General features: G+C 37.5%; 1 protein-coding gene across 4 annotated transcripts in view; it reads left to right on the forward strand.

Moving 5' to 3' along the window:
- The window catches only part of LOC130073173 (SPARC-related modular calcium-binding protein 1-like), a 31,333-nt gene extending 26,816 nt beyond the window's left edge, over positions 1 to 4,517 (forward strand). For all 4 annotated transcript variants that reach the window (XM_056238624.1, XM_056238626.1, XM_056238627.1 and 1 more), the window contains one exon: positions 4,036 to 4,517. In XM_056238624.1, coding sequence (XP_056094599.1) covers positions 4,036 to 4,282 — 247 coding nt within the window. In that variant the 3' untranslated portion in view covers positions 4,283 to 4,517. The remainder of the gene's footprint in view (positions 1 to 4,035) is intronic.
- Positions 4,518 to 25,387: the final 20,870 nt, after the last annotated feature.

Raw genomic sequence — 25,387 nt, forward strand, 5'->3', positions numbered from 1 at the left:
GATACGATGCAGGGAGATGTTTTTGTATTTAGCGCGCTCACCGCGATGTAGGCTATTTCTGGGCTTGTGCAGCGTCACGCAATCGCGCAGAATCTGATGACTGACGTCAATGGTTCCGTTGCTTTCATTTTGTTTATCAATGGATGTTGCGATGATTTATATAAAAATGTGTATCAAGTCATTCTCGAGTCATACAGTTCAAGTCAAGTCAAGTCTCAAGTCATTGGATCTCAAGTCAAAGTCAAGTCGAGTCATTTTCTTAATTTAGTCAAGCAAGTCTCAAGTCCTTAAATTTGCGACTCGAGTCTGACTCGAGTCAAGTCATGTGACTCGAGTCCCCCATCTCTGAACAAAACCCACGAGGGGGCAAAACATAGACAAGACTGGGAAGCTAAACTTTGACTAAGACTAGACAGATAGAAAACAAACAGCTACACAAACTTACGAATCGATTCACAGGATACAGACAATGTACTCACAGAGAGTATGGCTGCGTTTACACTTGGCATTAACATGCGACCTGTATCTGGATGTTGTCCACATACACATTGAAAAGACAAGTGTAAACGCACATCTGATCGGAATGTTATCCGATCAGCGTGTCCCGGTTCGGAGGTAGTCGAGGACGCATTGTGATCGGATCTCAGTGTAATGTAAACGCAATCCAGCCAACGTGTCTGCATTCACAGGTGAACGTAATTTAAATCCCCGCCCAGTCTCCCGCGTGACTGTCAGAAAGTAACGGCCAGATGCAGTTTAGACACAAAATTAAACTTATCTGAACAATAAACGTCAATCTTTAAAACAGTTTATTTATGTGTGTCATGTTTTATTTTAATTGTGCAACATTATCTGAACGAGGCGATCGCCTGTACACTCACAGTCAGTCATGAGATCTTAATGAAGAGCTGCACTTGCCAGAGGAATAATCGGAATCTAAATGTTTTAAATGTTGAATGTTTTTATTGTTTCAGCATGTTTATCAATCTCCCATTTCTGTCAATATAGTCATTGCACGCAACCTTAAACCCAGATGATCGATGATGTGACTTGTTTAACATGATCAACCCAGTTATTTTTGTAAGATCAACTCTGGAAGTATTCCTTCTTTCAAAAAATATAATTTGATCTAATTAATGGAGATTGCATATGAAAGTAAAGTGAGTGAGTGAAAGCAATTGGGATATTGTTTAATTTGTATCATCTTTACTATTAATCTGGTGTCGTGCCACAGACCTGATTTAAATATTATGCGGGAAACAGAAATCCGATCGGTTATCCAGATACAGAGGCTGCTTAATGTGAACAAATATAAACGCACCATGTCCTGATTGGCTAATGATCCGATCTGCTTGATCGGATCACGGTGATCGCATGTTAATGCCAAGTGTAAACGCAGCCTAACACGCAGTTTTGACACAATGAACCGACACAGGACAGCAAACACAAGGGGATTAAATAGCAAGAAACTAACGAGGGGAACAGGTGACGCTAACAAGGCAATAATGACTAAACAAGGATAACAAGGGGGCGGGGTTACGAGACAAGACAACACAAGCACATGGCCCAAACAACAGGCCATGCAGCTTGTACATAAAGCATGGGTCTGTCATGATTCTGCCACAAGACCAGAGAAATCAAAGACATGATGGCAGAATCATGACATTTCGTCCCCTTGGAATTATAAGGTTCTATCTGACATTTTTGTCAAATTGAGTTATTCACATATTCTTATTCTGTGACAACTTATTTACATTATGTGATGTGTTTTTTTAAATTGTGTACATTGTGGGACTTTTTATTGAAAAAACAAAAAGGTTCTATCTACAAAATCGAACTCTACCTTGGCTCTATAAGGTTCTATCTGCGTGAGCCAATCAGCACTTGGAATGCACAGAAGAGGACCAATCAGAATCAACTTTATATATCATGTCGCCAACTTTTCCTTGAAGACAAAAAGAAACCCCATAAAGGCATAATGCTATACATTTACAGTAAATTAAATATTCACTAAATTGTGTAGTGTTATGAAGTGGCTTCAATTTGGCCATTTTCTTTATAGTGTATTGGTTATTATTATTAATTATCAATGAGGTTATTATTAATAACTATTATTATTATAGTTATTATTATCTGAATTATACAAATATGCAGTGAGTAAATTGAATATTTAAAAAAAACATTTAACATGCAAGTGTGTGTGTGTGCGCGAGTGTGTGAAAATGTGTGTGTGTGCGAGTGTGTGAAAGTGTGTTTGTTTTTGTGATATATGAGGACACAAATGTGTATAATGACATGCATATTACACTGGTATTACAACTTACACGTGATATATGAGGACATTGCATGAGTCCTCATATTTCAAATAGCTTAAAAAACATAAAAAACAATGTTTTTTTTTAAATGTAAAAATGCAGCATGTCTCCTGTGATGGGCAGTGTAGGGGGATAGAATATACAGTTTGTCCAGTATAAAAATCATTACGCCTATGGAATGTCCTCATATATCACAAAAACAAAGCTGTGTGTGTGTGCGTGTGTGTGTGCGTGTGCGTGTGCGTGTGTGTGTGTGTGTGTGTGTGTGTGTGTGTGTGTGTGTGTGTGTGTGTGTGATTAAAAAATTAGTCTGACATTTTTTGTGATCATATAGTCAGTGAATCATTTTTCAATGATTATTAAACTTTATGAATTAATTTGCTGAAGCATGTCGATTTTCTTGTAGTTTTTAAAGTCTTAAAATGTCTTAATTTTTACAATTTTAAGCCTTAAAGGTCAAATAGTTAACAATTTCATTGATGGGGTCTTAATTACAACAATAAACGTTAGCATGTTATTTCAGCCATACTGATGTCTAGAGAGAAAGCCATTTCACCTGGCCCACTTTAGCTGGAATAAAGTCCTGCTCAGATGTATTACAGTAGCTGCTTTCTGTCTAAACCAAAGAAAGATTAAAGTAACAATTTCTGCAATAATGTGTTTAATTACCCACCAAATTGGTAACGGAAATTAAGATTCTGCACTGGACAAAATATTTAGACATACCTTGCTTAATTTGAAATGTCCTAAATACACGGAAGTGCTAAAAAATATGAAATTAATGTCATAGAAAGGATAAAATATTACTTTTAAATTCATTTTAAATTTAATGTTCAAATAATGTTTTGGCAGATAGAACCTTATAATTCTAAGCGAAAAGTGTTTTTTTAGAATTAGAAGGTTCTATCTGCGTTTGACCCATTCCAAAAAAAAACATTTACAAATTTGAGAGGATTTTGATATTTTATATTTAGAATACATTTAGGGTCCCTGTTATTTTCATGTTTGAAAGAAACTTGTTCCCCATATAAATTTTCCTATATGTAATGCAAAAACTTTGAAGCTCAATATCTCAAAACTGCTCAGAACGCAGATAGAACCTTATAATTCCAAGGGGACGATTTATTACATTTCTGTCGCTGAAAACTACTGTTAGACCTTCCTGAAAAACCTGAAAAGCACTATTTATTTCCTTTGCATCTTTGTTATATTGTATTTATTTGTGCTGGTGCTTGTAATATGATTATTTGTCTTATTTTATTACTGACTGTCTTTAATCATGTTTTACATTTATATTAGTTGGGCTAGTTTTAGCCGTGGTATCGATATTGAGAATAGAGAATTGTGAAATTTCACTGGTATCTAAAATTTTGGTGTCATTACTGCCTGTTTTTGTAATGGCAGGTAAAAAAAATATTTATGGCTGGTAAATTTTAAGTCACCGGCCATTTTCAAGTGTGGCAAAAAGTTAGTTTTAGGCCCTGCATAAGCACATATCAAAATTTAAAAAACTGAAAAAAATAAAAAATAAAAACTAATTCAATAGTATATAAATAATACTAAAATGACACTGCTTTAGAGAAATCGCTAAATGTTCATTCATTAATTTATGCATGCATTAATTTGACCTTTCTAATGATTATCAGTGTATTTCTACATTGTCATTTCTGTGGCGTTGATCCAGAGCTTCCATCATTGACTGATTCTTCTGGTCTTTCAGGACACCCGAGTCCCGTCTTCACGTCCCCACCTCTCCTCCCTCTGTTCACACTCTCCGTCTGTACTTTATGCTGCTGGACACAGATGGTGATGGTGTTCTCAGCGAGCGAGAAGCTCGTCCGTTACGGCTCCTGCTTCGCAGAAGTCTGCGTCCTCGCCGCTGTGCCAAGAAACTCATGCAATCCTGTGATCGTAACGCAGACCGTCGCCTCAGCTCTCAAGAACTTACTTCCTGTCTTGGCATTTGAGGCCCAAATCCATAAATATTGTGCAGGATGAAGTATCTTTGGAAGTGGTTTCAGACATCAGTTTGACCTTCATCTCTCCACAGCTCCTTTGAGTCTGTGACTGCAGCGTTCAATCACTTCACTCTGGGTTTTTGAATCTGTTTCAGCTCTCGCCGGCACTCTGACCTTTTCACTTATGCAAGTCCAAACGCTGTGCCTTTCAAATAAAGGACTCGTTATTGGTTTTGTAAAAATATCCACGGGTGAGCCTTTCTGACCGCTGGAGCTCTCAAGTGTGTGTGAGTGTATCAGAGTGGCTGAGAGTGAGTTTGGACACTGTACAGTACATGAACATTGTAATAATTCTGTATTATGACCAGGGTTATTGTAGTTAACTGAAACTAAAACCATACAAAAATGCTTGAAATAAAATAAATGTTAACTGAAATAAAATAAAATATAGAAAAACTTTAACTTATTTTATTTCAGCACTTTGCCAATGCAACATTTCTCATTTTTGTTTGTTAACTTTTAAAATCACAATGTGGAAACAATGTGCTGTACAGAAAGAATAAATAAAATAATTAAAACAGAACCGATAAAACATATACCACACAACAAAATAACTAAAACTGAAATAAAAATTAATAAAAACTATATTGGCCTTTTTTCTGTTAAAACTTATAAAAATGACAAAAACACAACAAAATTACTAAAATTAAAATGAGAAATGAAAATATAAAAATAAAAACGATAATAGTATAAATGATAATAAAATGTAAATAAATATTACTTCATTTGTTAAAAAAAAAAAATTAAACCTGGAAATAACCAGATTTTAGGACCTAATACTAAGTTTAAAAATAAATAAATTAATTCTGATAGTAATCTACATGTTTTTAATTCATTTTTCAACCAAAATAGAAGCGTTTCCACTGATCTCAGATTTTGAACCTCATTTTATGTCAAAGTACTCCCTTAGTAACAGATTTCGGTAACACTTTATTTTGCAGTGTCATTGTTACACGTTAGGCTACATGTAGTTACTATAGTAATAACTATAAATTATGCATAATTACATGCAACTAACCCTAAACCAAACTTAATTCTAACCCTAACCCTAATAAGTACATGTAGTTAATTAATATTACTCAGCTACCAACTTAAATCTATAATTACACTGTAACAACCACACCTTAAAAATAAAGTGTAACCCAGATCTTTAGTATTAAAGCAAAATAAAGCTGTTTCTCTTGAGTTTCGTGTTTCTTCAGTACTGACAGGCCTTGAGAAGGTCAAATCTACAGTAAGTCCTTGAATATGAGAGTGAGTGTGAATGGAAGATTAATAATAATGTGGCCCAAACACCCTTGACAGGTGTAAAGAAGGGTTTTAATCCACCTTTATTATACAGCAGTCAGATCACACCCCATTTACTCCAGTGTGTTTGTTTCACCTTAAAGGGATAGTTCACTTCAAAATGAAAATTCTGTCATCATATAGGCCTACTCAGTACTCACCCTCAAGTTGTTTCAAACCTGTATGAATTTCTTTCTTCTGCTGAACACAAAGGAAGATATTTTGAAGAATGTCAGTAACCAAACTTTTGAAGTATGCTATTTTCTGTAGGCTATAATTATTATGCGGTCACTTCTAAATCTGCTCGTCTGGAAAATAACAAAATGCAGTCAAATAATTTGTGCTACAAATCAGTGTGTTAATGATTACGAATTAAAATATTATGGTAACAAATATCAAGCAGCAATCGTTTTTATACAGGTAAAAAAAACGGAAGCGGATGAGACCGGAAGCTGCCCGCGCCCTCACACGTCGAGAAATACGTTGAATATAGTGCTCGTGGTGTTTGTTGTGTGTTTGCTTGACTTTATTTCTCTTGATCTTAACGTTTGACCTGCAGGCTTCTGCTTCTCTGTGGATAATATAACCACCAGCAACACCAGAGGACACCCCTAGGTGTCAGTGTAACTCCAATCCAGATCTGATGAGTCTGCGTCTTTGGCTGTTGTTTGTTGTCATCAATTTACTGCATATAACACAACTGCCATCATTCATTTTGAAGGTAGGTTTGTTTGAGACAAGTAATAGCGAGTAAGGGAGATATCGTTGAGCACACCTGTATATTTCACTTTGTTCTCACTTATAGCCAACACTTTCCACAGATCGTGATGATGTTTTTTTCCCCAATTAGCCTATTAACATCGTACATCTAGGTAGGCAGCAAAGGTTTTTATATTTTCTGTTTAAAATATATACATTTTATGACACAATATCCTAATTTGTTTTATGTTACCTTGGCTTTAAATGTCAAAACACTGCTGTGAGGGTGTTTCTAACTGCCGAGGGAGCCCTTGTCCACTTAATTGTATTGAGTGTGCTTCAAATCTTAAATGTATATTTTTAAAATACTGTATTTGCAGATAATTTAATATTAATGAAATAAAGGCCACTTCGGTGTGCTTAAATTAGTGCATTTTGTAATGTCACATTTACAATTTTACATTTTTAATCATTACGTTTTAATAATCTTTTGTCATGCTTTTAAAAGAAGTACACTTATTTTGATGTGTTGACTAACATACTAAAGCTCATGTAAAATAGGCTACTTGATTATTATTTTTACTGAGGTGTGTTATTTGATCAATTAATATACTTAAATTATTATCATTTAGGCCAATTTATTCATTCATTGTCATCATTATTATTATTGGAGCGATTAGAAACATAGGTTACCCATCTATGAAGACTTCCACTTTTTCCTGGAAATGGGAAAAGGGTCCATTTCAGATTTACTGGCCCATAAACATTACATCACTTGACAAGTAGGCAGCTGTTGTACAGAATATGTTACAATCTCTGGTTAGAGGAGAACGCTTACTCTCAGCTCACTATTAGGCAAGTTAGTGAGTATACATAAATAATCTGTATTTGTTTGGATCTAGAGAATCGTCTGCTCTGTTTCTCCATCTACACTGTAAAATCCATCTCTCTCCGTCTCTCTTATCACCCCATCATTATTAGATCTGTCCTGTAGGTGTGCACCGGGCAGAAATTGGACATTAATAAATCATAAATCTACTTCATTTCTGAAGATGGATTCAGTCTTTCCATTAGGATTAGGATAAAAAGCGGGTTGAAGGAGTAAATTAAATACAGTTTGTGATAAAGGGATTTTCAGTCGTTCTTGTTGGAAAAACCAGTTCACACCAGTGTTCAATTGGTTCTTGAAATTAGTAACAACCAATAACATGTTTCTGCTCCTTGGACCAACAGTTTGCAGTTTAGAGGAAGAACTTGTCACTGGTTTTGCCAGATCAGGGTAAACAGATCTTTGAAAAGTATAGTAACATGCAAAAAACTTTGCAAATGATGTTGAACCATGTTTTATGTGGAATGTGTTCAGTATATCCTCACTCTTTTTTTCTGACTTCTTTTGGAGGTCCATAGTTCGACCTAATAATGTCCTCATTTGCCCAAACTAATTTAAAGTCACTGGCTGTATCCAAAATCCAAAACTTCCATACTAAATACTAGGCGGAAAAATAGTATGTCCAAATTCACAATACTCATAAAAGATTTGGCAAAAAGTACCCATATGATTTACTACTTCCAGTGAGAATCTAAAATACACTTTACTATCCCATAAGGCCACGGGAAAGGATTTATGAATGGCAGTGAAGTGACGCAACTGACGTTGGAAGGTCACATGATAATGACAACATGGCGAATCATTAGGACGTCCGGATTACATTCATACTACACACATTAGTACTATAGAGAATCTGCATTGTTAGTGGTCACAAAGTAAGTAGTTATTCAAAATAAGTACCTACTCAAGAGAGTACGCGATTTCCAACGCAGCCACTATAATCAATCAGAGCAATAGCAAACCACAACGATCGAATCAATTCCACATGTACAAAATCAAGTTCCGTCCTACATTTTTTCTTGTTCGAGAAGATGTTTCACTCATGGACTGTAAAAAAGAAGATGGACGCCATGTCTCCTCTCCACGTCCTTCCACTATAGAAAAACGAAGCAAAAATATCCCAGATATGGTCACTGCCGATTACGTTATTCGGAGCCCAAGTGACATCAATGTCCCGCCATCCTCTTGTTCCCGCAGACTCGATCGCTAGCACAGCTGTCAATCATGATAACACCCCATTTTATAGCATGATAACTAACTAAAACCAAACTTACTTGAAAAACGAACACTTGACCATTCGTCTGTGTGATAAGAACTACCTAAAATGACAGAAACTTTGGAAAAAACTTATTTGAAGTGTAAATGGATTTTTGCCTTGCGTCCCGTTCGATTACATGGAGAGGGCGGGGTTTATGACCGGCAACCAGACAGCAGGGCGGCGATTCAAATGCTTTGGCTTCACCTGCGTCTCAATCAGCTCACTAGTTCAGTAGTCAGGGCACTGATCAGGGAGTCGGCCATTTTAAGGGCTGTCTCAATCGAAAAATCCTTGCAGTGCACTGAAATATTCGCTCCATAGAAAGTCCCACAATGCAACGCGAAAACCAGGGAGCATTGATGCTCACTATGTTAGCTCTGAAGCGTGAAATGAAACATAGCCTAAATTACGCGAGCCAACTCACCACACAAAATTACTTATGAATGATAGATGTTTTAAAAAAAAAAACATTATTTAATTGCGATGTGGCAAACATCTATAGTCACCCAAAACTGCTCCATAATTCAAACCTTTTCCTTGCTAAGGCAGTTTGAACAGCGTTTGACTTTCTAGTGGTCTTTTTCTTACACTGCGGTCTCTGTTAAAAGGGAGAAGGAAAATGAAGTGGTCACACAAAGACTTGTGATGGAGAAAAGAAGGGATTAGACGAGTGTCAAAGCACTTTTGCCGCTCAGTAATGGATGTGTTGACATGTCGTCATTGTCCTCAATTACGGCCTCTTTATGAAGCCTCACGCTGTGTTGTGAGAGGATTTTAGCATAGTCCTTTAAAATCCGAAGTCATTTATGAATGGAAAGAATGAAGTACTATTGACGAGAGAGACATAAAATCTCTGCAGCATTGTGAGGCCTTAACTCTAAAAACCCGCTCAAATATAGAAATGCGCCCACACACACACACACACTCACCTCATGTGAATGGTGTGTGTATTGTCTGGCTAAATCCATCATCTTTTGTCTCGTTCCCTTCATGCTTGACGCTCGAGAGGAGATGAAATTGGCTGTCAGTATTCCAGTGCTGGACTCGAAGCTTTCTAATGGAATAAATTGGTTCCAAGGTGTTCAATTTAACTGTGACCTAACACCTCGGAAAGATGATTCATCTGATATGCAAACCAGAGCATGACCAACATAGAAACTGCAAATGAACTGCGCTCTCTCTCTCTCACACACATATGCGCTCGCAGACGATGAGGAGGTTTAGTGTGTATACAAGGTCAGCTACATGCTTCACTAATTTGCTGACTGGTCTCGGAAGAATATGAATGTCTTCAACGCATAGAAACAATGATATTACTGATAGTTCACCTGCCGTAACATTGTTTACTGACCTAAATATATATAAACACTCACTGGCCACTTTATTAGGTTCACCTTGCTAGTACTGGGTTGGATCCTCTTTTGCCTGTAGAACTGCCTTTATTCTTCGTGTCATAGATTCAATAAGGTGCTGGAAACATTTCTTTTTTGGTCCATATTGACATGAGAGTATCACACAGTTGCTGCAGATGTTTTGGCTGGACTTCCATGATCCGAATCTCCCATTCCTCCACATCCCAAAGCTGCTCTATTGGATTGAGATCTGGCGACTGTGGAAGCCATTTGAGTTGAGTGAACTCATTGTCTTGTTCAAGAAACCAGATTGAGCTTTGTGCTGGCTTGTTTTCCTGCTGGAAGTATAGCCATCAAAAGATGATACACTGTGGTCATAAAGGGATGAACATGGTCGCCAACAATACTCAGGTAGACGGTGGCGTTCAAATGATACTCAATTGGTACTAAGAGGCCCAAAGTGTGCCAAGAAAATATCCCCTAAACCATTACACCACCAGCAGCCTAAACCTAAATGTTGTTTACGTCAAATTCTGACCCTCCCATCTGTATGTCACAGCAGAAATCGACACTCATCAGACCAGGCAACGTTTTTCCAATCTTCTATTGTCCAGTTTTGGTGAGCCCGTGTGAATAGTAGCCTCAGTTTCTCCTGCTGTAGCTCGTCTGCTTCAAGGTTCGACGTGTTCAGAGATGCTCTCGATCTGCAGACCTCGGTTGTATCGATTGGTTATTTGAGTTACTGATGCCTTTCTATCAGCTGGATCCGGTCTGGCCATTCTCCTCTGACCTCATGCATCAACAAGGCATTTTCACCCACAGAACTGCCGCTCACTGTAAACCCTAGAGATGGTTGTGCGTGAAAATCCCAGTAAATCAGCAGTTTCGGAAATACTCAGACCAGCCCGTCTGGCACCATCAGCCAGTCACTTAAATCACCTTTCTTCCCCATTCTGATGCTCAGTCTGAACTTCAGAAAATCGCATACTCTCTTGAGTAGGTACTTATTTTGAATGTGATTACTTCACGACCGCTAAAAACGTATGTTCTAAATCAGGGGTGCCCAATCCTGCTCCTGCCGATCGACTGTCCTGCACAGTTCATCTCCAACAATCAAACAAAGCTGCCTTTAATTTTCAAGTGACCCTGAAGACCTTAATTGGTTGCTTCAGGTGTGTTTGATTAGGGTTGGAGATGAACTGTGGAGGACAGTCGATCGGCAGGAGCAGGATTGGGCACCCCTGATCTATATAGTATGAATGTAATCTGGACGTACTACATTCGCCATGTTGTCTTCATCATGTGACCTTCCAGCGTCACTTCACTGCCATTCATAAATCCTCTCCCGTGGCCTCATGGGACAGTAAAGTGTCCATCGTATGCACAGAAGAAGTAGGTCATCCAGGCACTTTTTAGCTACTTTTAGTCATGTGAAGCCGGACATACTTCTTTTGCCACATACTGTTTTTCGCCTACTATATAGTATGGAAGTATGCAATTTCAGATGCTGCCCAATAAATGGTGGTGACGCGAAGCAACTGACGCTGGTAGGTCACACGATGATGGCAACATGGCGAATGTAGTACGTCCAGATTACATACTTGAAACTCACTGAATTAATCTCGCTAAACGCATTTAAATCCAAAATGAAAGATTCCTTAATATGTAAATGCTTTTAGACTGTAAAAATGATTTAAAATGATTTCATGAAATGTTAGTTTTAGTTTTCTGTGTTATTTGTCTGTACCTATGTGTTTTTATTATTATTATTATTTTATAAAAAGACTTGTCTTGGCCAGGTCGCCCTTGCAAAAAAGGTTCTTAATCTCAATGGGACTCTCCTGGTTAAATAAAGGTTTAATACAAATACAATATAGAACATACTTTTTTAGCGTCCGTGAAGCAATTACTTATTCAAAACATGTAACTACTCGAGAAAGTATGCGATTTCGGACGCATGCCTACATGCATTGAGTTGCTGGCATGTGATTGGCTGATTAGATATTTGCATTAACAAACCGTTGAACAAGTGTACCTAATAAAGTGGCCATTGAGTATGTGTGTGTGTTATCTTTTTGAATATCAATGTTAAAAACATTTGTGCTGCTTATTATTTTTTGTGGAAACTGTGATATATACATATTTTTTAGGATTCTTTGATGAATAGAAAGTTCAAAAGAACAGCATTTATTTGAAATAGAAATCTTTTGTATCATAAATGTCTTTACTGTCAGTTTACTGTCAATTTAATGCGTCCTTGCTGAATAAAAGTAATAATGTGTTTATTAGTGTTAGTCTAGGTTTTAAGAGGTCAGGTCTACAGTCAGTTTGGGGGTTTGGTCTTGGTCTGGATCTGTGCCTTGGCTCCAATTCTGCTATAAGCTTATGAAAACTATAGATCATCACATTCTCAGGTGAACAATAATTTGGAGAATATAATGAGAATCATTACTGTAATAACTGCTGGTAATGAGTCCTTCACTGTACCCGCATTTGTACGTACTCCATATGAACCTCCATAACATGCAATTACCAGCAATCGATAGTTGTTTCTGACCCCCAAATTTACAAATACAACTGTACTTGTCTTGATTTACCAAACCTGTCAGAGATTGATAAAGCCAAGAGATGTATGTTATGCATTCGTTTTCTCTCTCTAATCGCACTCGTATGATCTAACCAGATGACTTATCGCTGGATCAGGGAGAGATGTTTTCTCCTGACTGAGGAATCAGAAGCACATTATTAAAGTCAGAAACACAGCTGGGTCCAGACCATCACCTCTGCCCGTCCTCCAGCTGGACTGATGAGAACCGCAGGAGGAAACAACACAAGAAAGGTCAAAGAAATTTAGTTTTTTCTGTCTCCTTGCCCATCCTTCTTTCTCTCTCTCTGTCCCTTTCACTGAACACTGCTCAGTTTAATCTTTCTCGTGAACGTCCTGGTGCTCCTGTGTTTCCAGTGAGGATTTATACAGGATTCCACTGATTGTTTGAATGCAGATTTGGCATTTTATTTCACCATCTGCCTGGCGTGCTTTGCCTCTCAGTTCATTAACTGTTCATTTACACACTCCCTTTTCATTCTGTCCGCTTCTCCCCAGTCTGTGAATGATTGTTTATTATCTCTGAATCAGTTTTTAATTAAAATACTCCTCTGCTGAAGCTGTGGAGGGAAGGACCCTCAGGGACATCCGCTGCTTTTATCAGTTAATCTACATTATATTACTTATTATTATTGGTTTATCCAAATGAAATGCAAAATAGAATGCAAAATGTGTGTAGTTTACATTTTTGTTTGTGGCTAAGCCTCACATAGTCAAACTTTTCACAATAACCATAATAGTTCAGCTTATTCTGGGTTAAGAAAACGTGTAAAGTGACCAAATACAGTTATGGTGTAATTTGTATGAGACACTTAGTGGTGTGAAACTATTTTATAAAACAGGTTTGTGAGTTGCTGAAGAGATAATAATTAAACAGAAAAATGAAAAATAAAAACACTTATTTTGTTTGCCTACTGGTCATGTGACCATTAACTGACAGTAGACAACTGTGAACATGCAAATGTCTTAAGTTATTGAAATATTCATATATTTTAAGTTATTTAAAATATGTACTGTCAAAGGGGTTCAGCTTTATGAAAGCTGAATTTACAGCATCATTACTCCAGTCTTCAGTGTCACATGATCCTTCAGAAATCATTATAATATGATTATTTGCTGCTCAAGAAGCATTTCTGATTATTCATGTTGAAAACAGTTGTGCTGCTTCGTATTTTTGTGGAAAACATGATACATTTTTTAGTATTCTTTAATGAATAGAAAGTTTTAAAAAAGCATTTATTTGAAATGGAAATCTTTTGCAATACTTTTTAACTGGTAGTTTTTATCAGTTTAATGTGTCCTAGAAGTATTACTTTATTTAAAAAACAAACACACTTTTGAACAGCTGTGTGTGTATATAAATATATGTATCTCAAGTGAATATTTACACTGAAAAAATTTACCACAATTACCGTTGCAGGTTTTTGCACAGATTTTTTAGGTACATTTTACATATGGAATTAAGTCAAATTTACCTAACTAAGTTAAGTACAATTAACAAAGAAAATAAGTAACTTTAACTTGGCCAGGTAAAGTTTGTTGAGTAATTTCTACTAAGTTGCAATACAATTTAACACTGAATTAAGCCATGCTTTTTAAGTGCATGCTTTACTTAGATCAATAATACAGTAGATATTCTGTAGACAACAGATCTATATAATAGAAGTAAGATGGTATACATACACTCACCTAAAGGATTATTACTAGGAACACCATACTAATACTGTGTTTGACCCCCTTTCGCCTTCAGAACTGCCTTAATTCTACAACAAGGTGCTGAAAGCATTCTTTAGAAATGTTGGCCCATATTGAAAGGATAGCATCTTGCAGTTGATGGAGATTTGTGGGATGCACATCCAGGGCACGAAGCTCCCGTTCCACCACATCCCAAAGATGCTCTATTGGGTTGAAATCTGGTGACTGTTGGGGCCATTTTAGTACAGTGAACTCATTGTCATGTTCAAGAAACCAATTTGAAATGATTTGAGCTTTGTGACATGGGGCATTATCCTGCTGGAAGTAGCCATCAGAGGATGGGTACATGGTGGCCATAAAGGGATGGACATGGTCAGAAACAATGCTCAGGTAGGCCGTGGCATTTAAACGATGCCCAATTGGCACTAAGGGGCCTAAAGTGTGCCAAGAAAACATCCCCCACACCATTACACCACCACCACCAGCCTGCACAGTGGCAACAAGGCATGATGGATCCATGTTCTCATTCGCCAAATTCTGACTCTACCATCTGAATGTCTCAACAGAAATCGAGCCTCATCAGACCAGGCAACATTTTTGCAGTCTTCAACTGTCCAATTTTGGTGAGCTCTTGCAAATTGTAGCCTCTTTTTCCTATTTGTAGTGGAGATGAGTGGTACCCGGTGGAGTCTTCTGCTGTTGTAGCCCATCCGCCTCAAGGTTGTGCGTGTTGTGGCTTCACAAATGCTTTGCTACTAAACCTAGCAACAAAAGCAATGATAAAACAGTGTAAATACAGCTGGACAACAGTGAAACATGCAACCTTTTTTATTATTCATGCCTAGGATTATCATAATCTTAGACCAGAGTGCAAAAACTTTAAATAACTTGTGTATAACCTATTTAAATATTTCCACAAATCCAGGCACTAGTTATTCCTCAGACGTGTTCAGTCTTTTAACTTGTAAACATAACTTGTAATTGTGTAAAGTCAGCAAATCAGTGGATTTCCGTTAACTTTAGTCATTTATGTGCACAGTTCTTTGATGAACCACATGATCCTGAGACTAATGGCAGTATTATCATGATTGTTTTTATGAACGGGCTGGAAGTGTAGTATTTATGATTGTGAACACTACACTGTCTATTACTAATGTGAATTCATCAATTTGTCTGACCAAATTAAATCAGCAGGAATCGCTGATCTCACCGAGAGAAAGAGAGATAAATGATTGCTGTGTAGTCAATTAAAGCGTTAATAGTCAAACAGACAAAATCCATAAAGTCTGTCTGTGATAGAGCGGCGCGCGGGCGACAGCGGCGCATAATAGTGTTTTTTCCAGGCCACGACGGAAAGATTAAATATCAAGCGAGCATCTCAGCAGACCCGAGTCTTTGATAAAATGCCACTAGTAAAATAAAGCCCTGAAAATGACTGGAGACTCGTTATCAGACGTTATCCTCAGAGCAGGAGGATTTACAGATAGAATAAAGAGAGAGAGGGGATGAAAGAGAAATCTGGGGAGGTGAAGAGACGTCTTCAACATATGGCCTTTATAAGACGCACAGCTGTTTGATGGAGGGACACGCTGGCATCTGTCCTGTTTTCTCCTGGTGTCACTCGTTTGATGCCTTGTGAGAATACTAGGCCAGATGTGCCCACATGTGCTGCCACATCTGTCCTTCACCACCCAACGCCACAGACTATGATGATAATATCAAGAAACAAGCGCGCAGAATATCATCTTTGAACTTCCGGTTTTGCGGTCGCTCTATATATTTCAAAGGCATCGCTGTCGAGGAGTAATTAACTGGTGAAGTGGATTTACTATTTGTAAAGTTAACGAAAGTATTTATGAGCATTGTAATGTTTAAAGCAGATGTCTTAACAAATGTCAGTAGACCGGGAAGATTTTGAAACGAGCCGTTCATTCATATGTTAGATCGCAGTGAAAATAACCGGAAGACAAAAGACAATGAGCGCAGCGCTGTAAAGGGGCGGGCCTACATAAGGTCTATACGTATTTTTCATTAATATTTTAGATCAGTGGTCACCAACCTTTTCCAGCCCAAGATCCCTGACCTATAGTTTTTTCATGTCCTATTCCAAATTTTGTTAAGCAAATTGGACAGATTTCGAAAGCTGCAGTTTTTTCTTCTTCTTTAAGCAAATTTATTTGTTGTTAATTTGCTCTATAACAGTCCAAACTGGCCTTTAAAAAACTCATTTTAATCACATTACAAACAAACACACATAGCATGAGCAGTTTTTTGATGATTTTTAGTTTTTGATGAGCAAATACATAATGGTCATTTAGCTTTGTGAAATTGTTATATAATACACACCTGCTGAAAACAAAAGCAGACGGACTGAATGAAAATGCGAATTCACTCTCTGACAGCAGGTGGCGCTTTCAGAAAAGAAGCGTTTCTAGGCTACCGCTGTGAAAACACCACTTTATACGCAGGTAAGAGGAAAAGAAAATGCCATCGAAACTATTCTGAATACCTTCAGAAGATTCCTTCAGAGATACATTCATATAAACCCCCATCCCTATTCAATATTTATATTTGTCTTCCTATATTTCGAGCATCCCGAACCGTGATCATGGTGTGCTGGTATTTTCTCCGCTGCGCTTCTGCGCTCTCCTCTTTTCGTCCATCTTCAGTGTGTCCCGTCTCTGGCCCATGTTAACGTCCTGTTAACAGACTTTCGTAATATTTTCACACAAATGACATTTCGGGAAACGATTGCAATGCCGTTTGTGTGCATGTTTGGAATAGAGATCAGGAAAAATTAAACTAAACACCGTCCAGTTGCCGATCGCGTGTTTGGAGCACAAATAGCCGATCGACCGGTGCATCTCTAGAAAAAAAGGTCGCAACACAACAATCATTTGTACTCTCACAAATGCTCCCAAATAAATTTTGAGGTCGCACAGATTAAATTTTGGGGCATATGCATAAGCCTTGATAATGTGGGGGGGGTTTTTGTACTTATTTTTCTGTTGTTTTCGGGAGCTACCGGGACAGTCGAGTCAAATCACATTTATTTATATAGCGCTTTTTAAAATACAGATTGTTTCAAAGCAGCTTAGAAAGAGATAACAGGAAAATAATTCAACAAAGTTTGTTTCCGTCACAGTCCAGCTTAAGTAAAAAACTAAAAACTTGTAGAGAAATGCATTTTGCACTTTTTGTGTAGGCCTATACCACCTTTTATTAATGCGCTTTTAACTGCTAGATGGTCTGGTTACCAGACCAGAGCTCAGGTATGGCTATTACTACAGATCCCTAAGATCTCCTCTGAATTGGGTAGATTTCTTTTAATTTCTTTTTGCTTGTTTACTGTACTGTACACCTACACAGTTTGTTGCTGTAAATGAGAACTTGTTCTCAGTCAACTTACCGGTATAAAAAAAAAAAAAAAAAGTAAGTTCAGTGATGTTTCATTTTTGTTGTAAAAAAGTTATTAATTTAGTATATATATATATATATATATATAGCCGCTCTGGAGAAAACCGTGATGTCATCGTCCAGCCCAGTTCAGTTCTCATATAAAGGTGTCAATGCAGGCAGATCAATGTTATTGTTGAATACTAAATTAAATGTTAAATTTAATGTCCCCAACTAGCAAGCCAAAAGCCAATGGCAACAGTGATAAAGATCTATCGCGATCGACGGGTTGGCGGCCACTGTTTTAGATAATGCTTGTGGTTAGTATGACCCATGGTGTTAAACTGCATCTCTGTCAGTAAAATTACAATCCATTTCATATAATCTTCCTACACACCTTTGATGTGTCTGGGACAGTTTTAAACTGGTTTAAATCCTAATTTACTGACCGTTCCCAGTTATAAATATGGATGGGTACAGGTCTGAATTAGGAGAATCCTCTTGAAACATTTGTTGAGCTATTTCAATTACTTTTGTTTGATTTGTTCATTGCAAACAGCTGAAAGTCTGTCAATTTTGCCAGTAAACCTGATTTGCAATGGGGGTTGAATAATTTTGATTACAACTGTATATAAATGTTTTTAAATCAACATCCTTTGTGACATTATTGAGACCTATCAGACTGCTTTTATCATTTCTGCATAAACTAGTGAGTATTTGATTGTTCAGTTGACTACTTAAAGGAGAACTCCGGTGCAAAATGAACCTCGGGTGTAATAACACATTGGTACAGACTAAATCGTTCCCTGAGATTTGTTTTCATGATAATCGAATATAAAGAGTTTTATCTCTAAAAACAGTTTAGCTTATAACGCTAGTATATTGGGCATCGAGTAAGCAAAAAGAGATCGCTAGTTAATACCATTAACAAGGCTCAAATTAGCCCCACACTAACACGGCAGCATAATGAGTGTCCTTACATGCAAACCGAAGCATTGAGAACTTTGTAAGTGTATAGACAGTTTAATAAGAAGATACTTTACACAGACAGTACAGTTAGCGCATACAGACAGGAGCCATCTTGGAAAACAGTCTCGATCAGTCAAACCACGAACACGGTGATACGTGAGCTGAACTGTGACTTGGAATCTCATATGGTCCGTTGTTTCCGGAAGAAAGCACTGAGCGCATAAGAGAAGCACTGAACGCAACAGAGAACATATAAAAAAATAAATATAATTTATCTTATCTTTAATATCTACACGTACTGTTTGCTCACCTTCGTGGTTCGATTGATCGAGACTGTTTTCCAAGATGGCTCCTGTCTGTATGCGCTAACTGTACTGTCTGTGTAAAGTATCTTCTTATTAAACTGTCTATACACTTACAAAGTTCTCAATGCTTCGGTTTGCATGTAAGGACCCTCATTATGCTGCCGTGTTAGTGTGGGGCTAATTTGAGCCTTGTTAATGGTATTAACTAGCGATCTCTTTTTGCTTACTCGATGCCCAATATACTAGCGTTATAAGCTAAACTGTTTTTAGAGATTGTGGTGAGCAGGACGGCCGAGGGACGTGAGAGAACGTCGCGAGGCCGGTGGTGCGATTGCTAATGAGCAGCACCTGGGAAGCACACCGGTCTCGCATCTCTCACGGAGGAGCGGAAGCATAAAGGGGGAGCGACGGAGTGGATGATCGAGAGAGGAACAGGCCTGCTTTTGTTTGTGTTTTTTATTTTATTTTGGTAGCCAGCAGTCGTCCGTGAGGGGCTGCTGGCAGGTAGTTATATTTTATTTTGGGTAGCCAGCAGTTCCGTGAGGGACTGCTGGCAGATATTGTGTTTATTTCATTTAAATAAAGTTTTAATTTGATTGTCCGCCGGTTCCCACCTCCTTCTTCCCTGAACATTGCTACAGAGATAAAACTCTTTATATTCGATTATCATGAAAACAAATCTCAGGGAACGATTTAGTCTGTACCAATGTGTTATTACACCCGAGGTTCATTTTGCGCCGGAGTTCTCCTTTAATAGTCGTCTTTCCCAAGTGCAATGCATATCAGATATTTGTGAATGGTAAATTACTTTTGCAATCCAAAATTGTGTTAACCTAAGCCAATACCAATTCCTGATCTCATGAGAACATGTATTTTACATGATGGTGCTATGCTATGAATTTGTACAATGTGATTCATACAAAAACATAAAATTTTAGAACAAAAAGTAAGAAGGTTAATCATTAGCAACACATTTTACTTTCGTTATATTTGAAACAGATATTCAGTAAAAACAAAAAAAAGTCTTGATATTATTCCTCAGGAATTGACTGAATGTAGACAAATATCTATCAATGAAAAATGATTGGAGGTCTGAATAAAATAAGAGGTTTTGGGGACATCAACCAAATAGGATAGTTTAAAAGTTCGATTATACCAAACATTTCAGGAAAAAAAAAAATTCTGTGGAATAATGTGCACTGACGAATAATGCACAATAAGAGCAGGAACATGCATTAGTGTTGATTTCATGTTGAATTTAATATGCATTTCTACAAGAATGTGATTTATCGCATTGTATGAACACAAATGTGTGCCAAGAGAATCAAAGAGCATCCAAGGATCAAAAGTCTAATTTGTGCAAAAAAACAGAATCACTATTCAAAGAACATGGAGTTTCCATGGTTACACATCAACCCCCCCTTACATGCCTCACACACCCCTAAAACCCAGAGGAATGCCGATCCCAAGTCTGTGATGTCAGGAATTTTTCCTCTTTTTTTTTTAAATCATGATATATCGGTCATATGACTGCAATTCATGCTGTGAAATCACAAACCCTCAACATTTCATCCACAATGTTCGATTTGAAATTCTTAGTTCAGACAACTGGGTTTGATTAGTTGGGAATCGACATTAGAGGGAATTCTGTCTAACATGGGTTTTTTATGATGTAGTAATTCATTACTTAAAATCTGTGACTCAAAGGGTCCCGTGAATTTTAAAATATGTAGATGCATTTTTACAGTGTATAGCATATATTAGTAGCATGTAGTTTGAAATGTTTATCATTGCATTATGCATTGTTTCACTGCTATTTTTGTAGTAAACTTTCTAAAATAAAGGTTCCAAGGGTTTTCATAGTGATGCAATAGAAGAACCATTATATACATATACACCGTTGAGCCAAAAGATTACGACCAGTCACAGGTGAAGTGAATATGGTTGATCATCTCCTAACAAGGCCACATGTTAAGGTCTGGGTAGATTAGATGCTGAGCAAACAATCAGTTCTCATAATCAACATGTTTAATGCAGGAGAAATGGACAGGAATAAAGATCTGAGTGACTTTGACAAGGGCCAAATGGCAAGGCGACTGGGTCAGAGTATCAATGAAACGGCAAGACTTGTGTTGCTCCCGGTCAGCAGTGGAGAGCTTACCAACAGTGTCTGAGGAGGGACAAATCCACAAACTGGTGATGGTGTCAAGGCTCATCGATGCATGAGGGCATGAAGGTTATCCCGTCTGGTCTGAGCCAACAGAATCTGTAATGATGGTTATGGGAGGAATGTGTCACAACACAATTTTTTTGTATATGGGACCAATCCGAGTGCCTATAATGACCCCTGTCCACCGTCAAAAGTGCCTAAAATGGGCTTGAGAGCATCAGATCTGGACCTTGGAGCAGTGGAAGAAGGTCGCTTGGTCCTGTGGTAGATTTTTCCCTACGCACCTGACTTAGGTTGAACCGGGTATTCTTGACTCCTGAAAATATTACCTCTGAACGCGCGGGTTGATAGGGGGCGAGACGCCTAAGTTGATCGCACCCTATCGAACACTATCACTTGGTAGTAAGGTCTCTAGTGTCTCGCTAAATAACTTGTTCCACTAACTAACTTTCTGCGCAGCAATAATAACCAAACAGACTTCAGCAAATGTCCTCTAAATGCTTTAATCACAAAGATTAAAGAAGAAGAATACATCACGGCCGGAGGATCTCAGACAAATTTCAGAGAGAATCCCACCCAAAAAGAAGAACAGTTTTTATAGAATAGAGACAGACATAACAAATAAGATCATCGTGACCAACATGTGTCACCTTCTCTCAATATGATTGGTTCAATTTATAAAAGCAAGACCCCACCTTTTTACCCTCTGTTACTAGCAGTTGATTACTCAATATATCATGACATAATGCAGACAGTATATTTTTGATTTTGTCATGATCAGCACTTGAGAATTTTTTCATAACACAAATAGAAAAAGAACAGAACGTCTTGGTACATTTTGTCCAAAGTGTTAGAATGTTAGGAGGCCTAAGGAAGTAAGGTCAGATGTTAGAGTTATGATTAGTTTGATATACATGAGTCCCGTTTTCTTTTGCATCACGTGGATGACCGTGCACGTGTGCGCCGACATGGGGAAGTTATACACCAGGATGACCTGTGGGACGACGGGCCAGTGAGGGAGTGTGATGATCTGGGAAACCCTGGGTCCGGCCATTCATGTGGACGTCAATTTGACACGTGCCACACTAAACATTGTTGCAGACCGTGTACACCCCTTCATGTCAATGGTGTTTCCTGGGGGAAGTGGCTCTTTCAGCCGGATAATGTACTCACCTAGGGGTGTAATGATACCCTCATGGCACGATTCGATACATATCACGATACAATATTATTGCGATACTCCCAAGTCATATGATAAAAGGTTAACAAAAAAAGGACTGTTGATTAAAATGCTAAATTTGGTGTTACATTGTGGGTGTAAATGAATAAGCTTGGACTCGGCGCTGGGAACCCAATGCACAGGATAATGGTGACACCAGAATATAAATATTCATGATTCTGAAACTAAAGATACAAAACAAAATACAACTTAAAATTTAATAGATGAATATGCTTGCACTCTGTCACCGACTAGATATATTTAAAACAATGTAGGCCACTTTTTACTGGTAGCATCAGACATTTGGCATTATCAGGACCCACAAATATTCCCCCGTTGCATTATCTATCTATAAATTACAGGAACGTCTGTCTTTCTGTCTGCCTGTTAATTGAATATCTCTCGAACCGCTAGTCCGATGGATTTCAAACTTGACAGGTGTCTTGCTACGGGCAAGAGTAAGTGCAGTGCCGAGTTTGACGTTGTTTAGATTAGAAATGCAAAAGATATCGTTAAATATATTGGTAAAAGAAGCACACATTGAAGTTGTGGTTTAAAAATAAACATTCTGACATTAGAGAGGGTTGTGGTTTAAAATAATCATTCTGTCAGCTAAACATTAAGCCAGCTACACTGTTTACTACTTCTGAAGTAAAAAAGTTTATTTTTGAGAAATGTAGCGATTCTTTTCAAGGTTATTATACATTGTATACAGTGTTATTATACATTTATTACAATTGTAATTATATGTTTATTACAATGTATTTATACATTGTTTACGGTGTGTTATTGTACATTTATTACAATGTAATTATACGTTTATTACAATGTAATACATTACAGTGTTATACATTTATTACAATGTAATTATACGTTTATTACACTATTATTATACATTTGTTATATTTTTATTTAGTTGCATTCTTTTTGAAAAAGTAGCGATTCTTTTGAAAAAAGTAGAGATTCTTTTTGAAAAGTAGAGATTCTTTTCTGAAAAAGTATCGATTCTTTTTGGAAAAAGTATCGATTCTTTTTGAAAAAGTAGCGATTCTTTTTGGAAAAAAGTAGCGAATCTTTTCTGAAAAAGTATCTATTCTTTTTGAAAAAGTAGCGATTCTTTTTGAAAAAGTAGCAATTCTTTTTGGAAAAGTAGCGATTCTTTTTGGAAAAGTAGCGATTCATTTTGAAAAAGTAGCGATTCTTTTTGGAAAAAGTAGCGATTCTTTTAGAAAAAGTAGCGATTCTTTTTGAAAAAGTAGCGATTCTTTTTGGAAAAGTAGCAATTCATTTTGAAAAAGTAGCGATTCTTTTTGGAAAACAGTATCGATTCTTTTCTGAAAAAGTAGCGATTCTTTTCTGATAAAGTAGCGATTCTTTTTGAAAAAGTAGCGATTCTTTTTGAAAAAAGTAGAGATTCTTTTTTAAAAAGTAGAGATTCTTTTTTAAAAAGTAGCGATTCTTTTCTGAAAAAATACAAAACAATACATACAGTCACTATCCATATACATATTGTTGCATTTTTGTATTGCGACACGATATATTGTTACACCCCTAACTCACACTGCACACATTCTTCAGGAATGGTTTGAGAAACATGATGAAGAGTTCAAGGTGTTGCCCTGTCCTCCAAATTCACCAGATCTCAATCCAACTGAGCATCTATGGGATTTGCTGGACCAACAAGTTCAATCCACAGTGGCTCCATTTCTCAACCGGACTTGAAGGATCTGTCTTGGAGTCAGAAACCACAGGACACCTTCAGGTGTGCCCCGGCGGGTCAGGGTTGTTTTGGCTCATCTGTGAATATATATATTCAATAATCTGAAGAACCTTGCAATGGAAAGGTTCCACGGATGCCAATAAGGAACCCTATTTTTTATGAAGAATGTGATGTCTTGTTCAGTCTTGTCAGATTTCTCCTGCAGCATTTATGACTTTGTCCACTATTGATCTCAATCACATACCAACACGTGTGTGTGTTGTTGTGTGTGTCTGACAGACATTTGCTTGCTCATGGTTGATGTATTATGTAACTGTCACTAGTTGTTTGGGTAAAATGTGAGCTTCGTTAGACTCCTGTCCTGCAGGGGGTCTTTCATATAACCTGAAGTCCTGTATGCGTGTCATTACTCACAGATGTCACACTCACACAGGTGCAGGCTTTTCTCATTACTGCAGCTGTCAGAGATGCTTAAACTCCAGAAGAGTGATGACCTGCAGTCTACAGGTGCATCTGTGTGTGTCTCCAAAACAATCACACACACATCTGCACGGGGAACATCATGACATGCATGCGTTTGTATGCATTTCAACAAATGCTCTTTAAATGCTGCATCTCACAATTGTATATCTCTTTCGTTGTGAATGATTTAATGAGTGAAAACATTTATAACCGCAGCTGTATAAATACATTATCATTTTTCAGTTGTTCCTCTCTCTTTTTCATGCGCACACACGCGTTTTGTTTTAATTAAATGTCAAGCTATGTCAATTTTGATTTGATCTGCTATAAGTCATTGTCCTGCTTCTAAAGCGGCTCTTTTTCTTTCTCCAAATGGTGTATTTACAGGTCATCTTTATTCCTTCCATGCTCATTAAAGATCTAATAGCCTACTCCGGATTTGGTCATTTGATCTCCTCACACTCTCTTTCTATCCATTAATCACAGATGACGTGGGTCTCGACAGGATTGGAAACATTTATCAGGCATCTGGCGAATTCGAAATCCACACGATCAGAAATGTTTGAAACACTACGTCTGTTCCTTTGATCACATTAACGAAATTTTGCAGGCAAAAATGTCTATTGTCAATAGTGTAGCCATATTGCATTGTGGGAGACAGTGCTTGTTGCAGTGTAGATATACTTTTGCTTGCTCACATGCATGTCTGTGCGCAGTATACACTGCAAACATAGTAATATTCTGCAGTATGTAGGCTATAATGTGCACAGACATGCATTCCCTAAAAAGTAGCCAGTATTTTCTTATGCCTCTGCAGTTGATGCTTCAAGTTTTTTGAACGCTGAAAATTTTCAGTTAATTACAGAAAAGAAAAGGCCAATAAAAAGAGGGCAAACCGTTTAAAGGAAAAGAGTAAAGATTGTTCCTTTATGACAGAAAGACCTTATTCTCCTTTGGATTGTGACAGCCTGTCAAATGAACAGGTCTGGGATGATGTCAACCATACCCAGAATTCAATTCACCTCCTC

Source organism: Rhinichthys klamathensis, unplaced genomic scaffold (assembly GCF_029890125.1).
Source record: "Rhinichthys klamathensis goyatoka isolate OS25496 unplaced genomic scaffold, OSU_Roscu_1.1 h1tg000527l_1, whole genome shotgun sequence".
Classification (NCBI taxonomy): domain Eukaryota; kingdom Metazoa; phylum Chordata; class Actinopteri; order Cypriniformes; family Leuciscidae; genus Rhinichthys; species Rhinichthys klamathensis.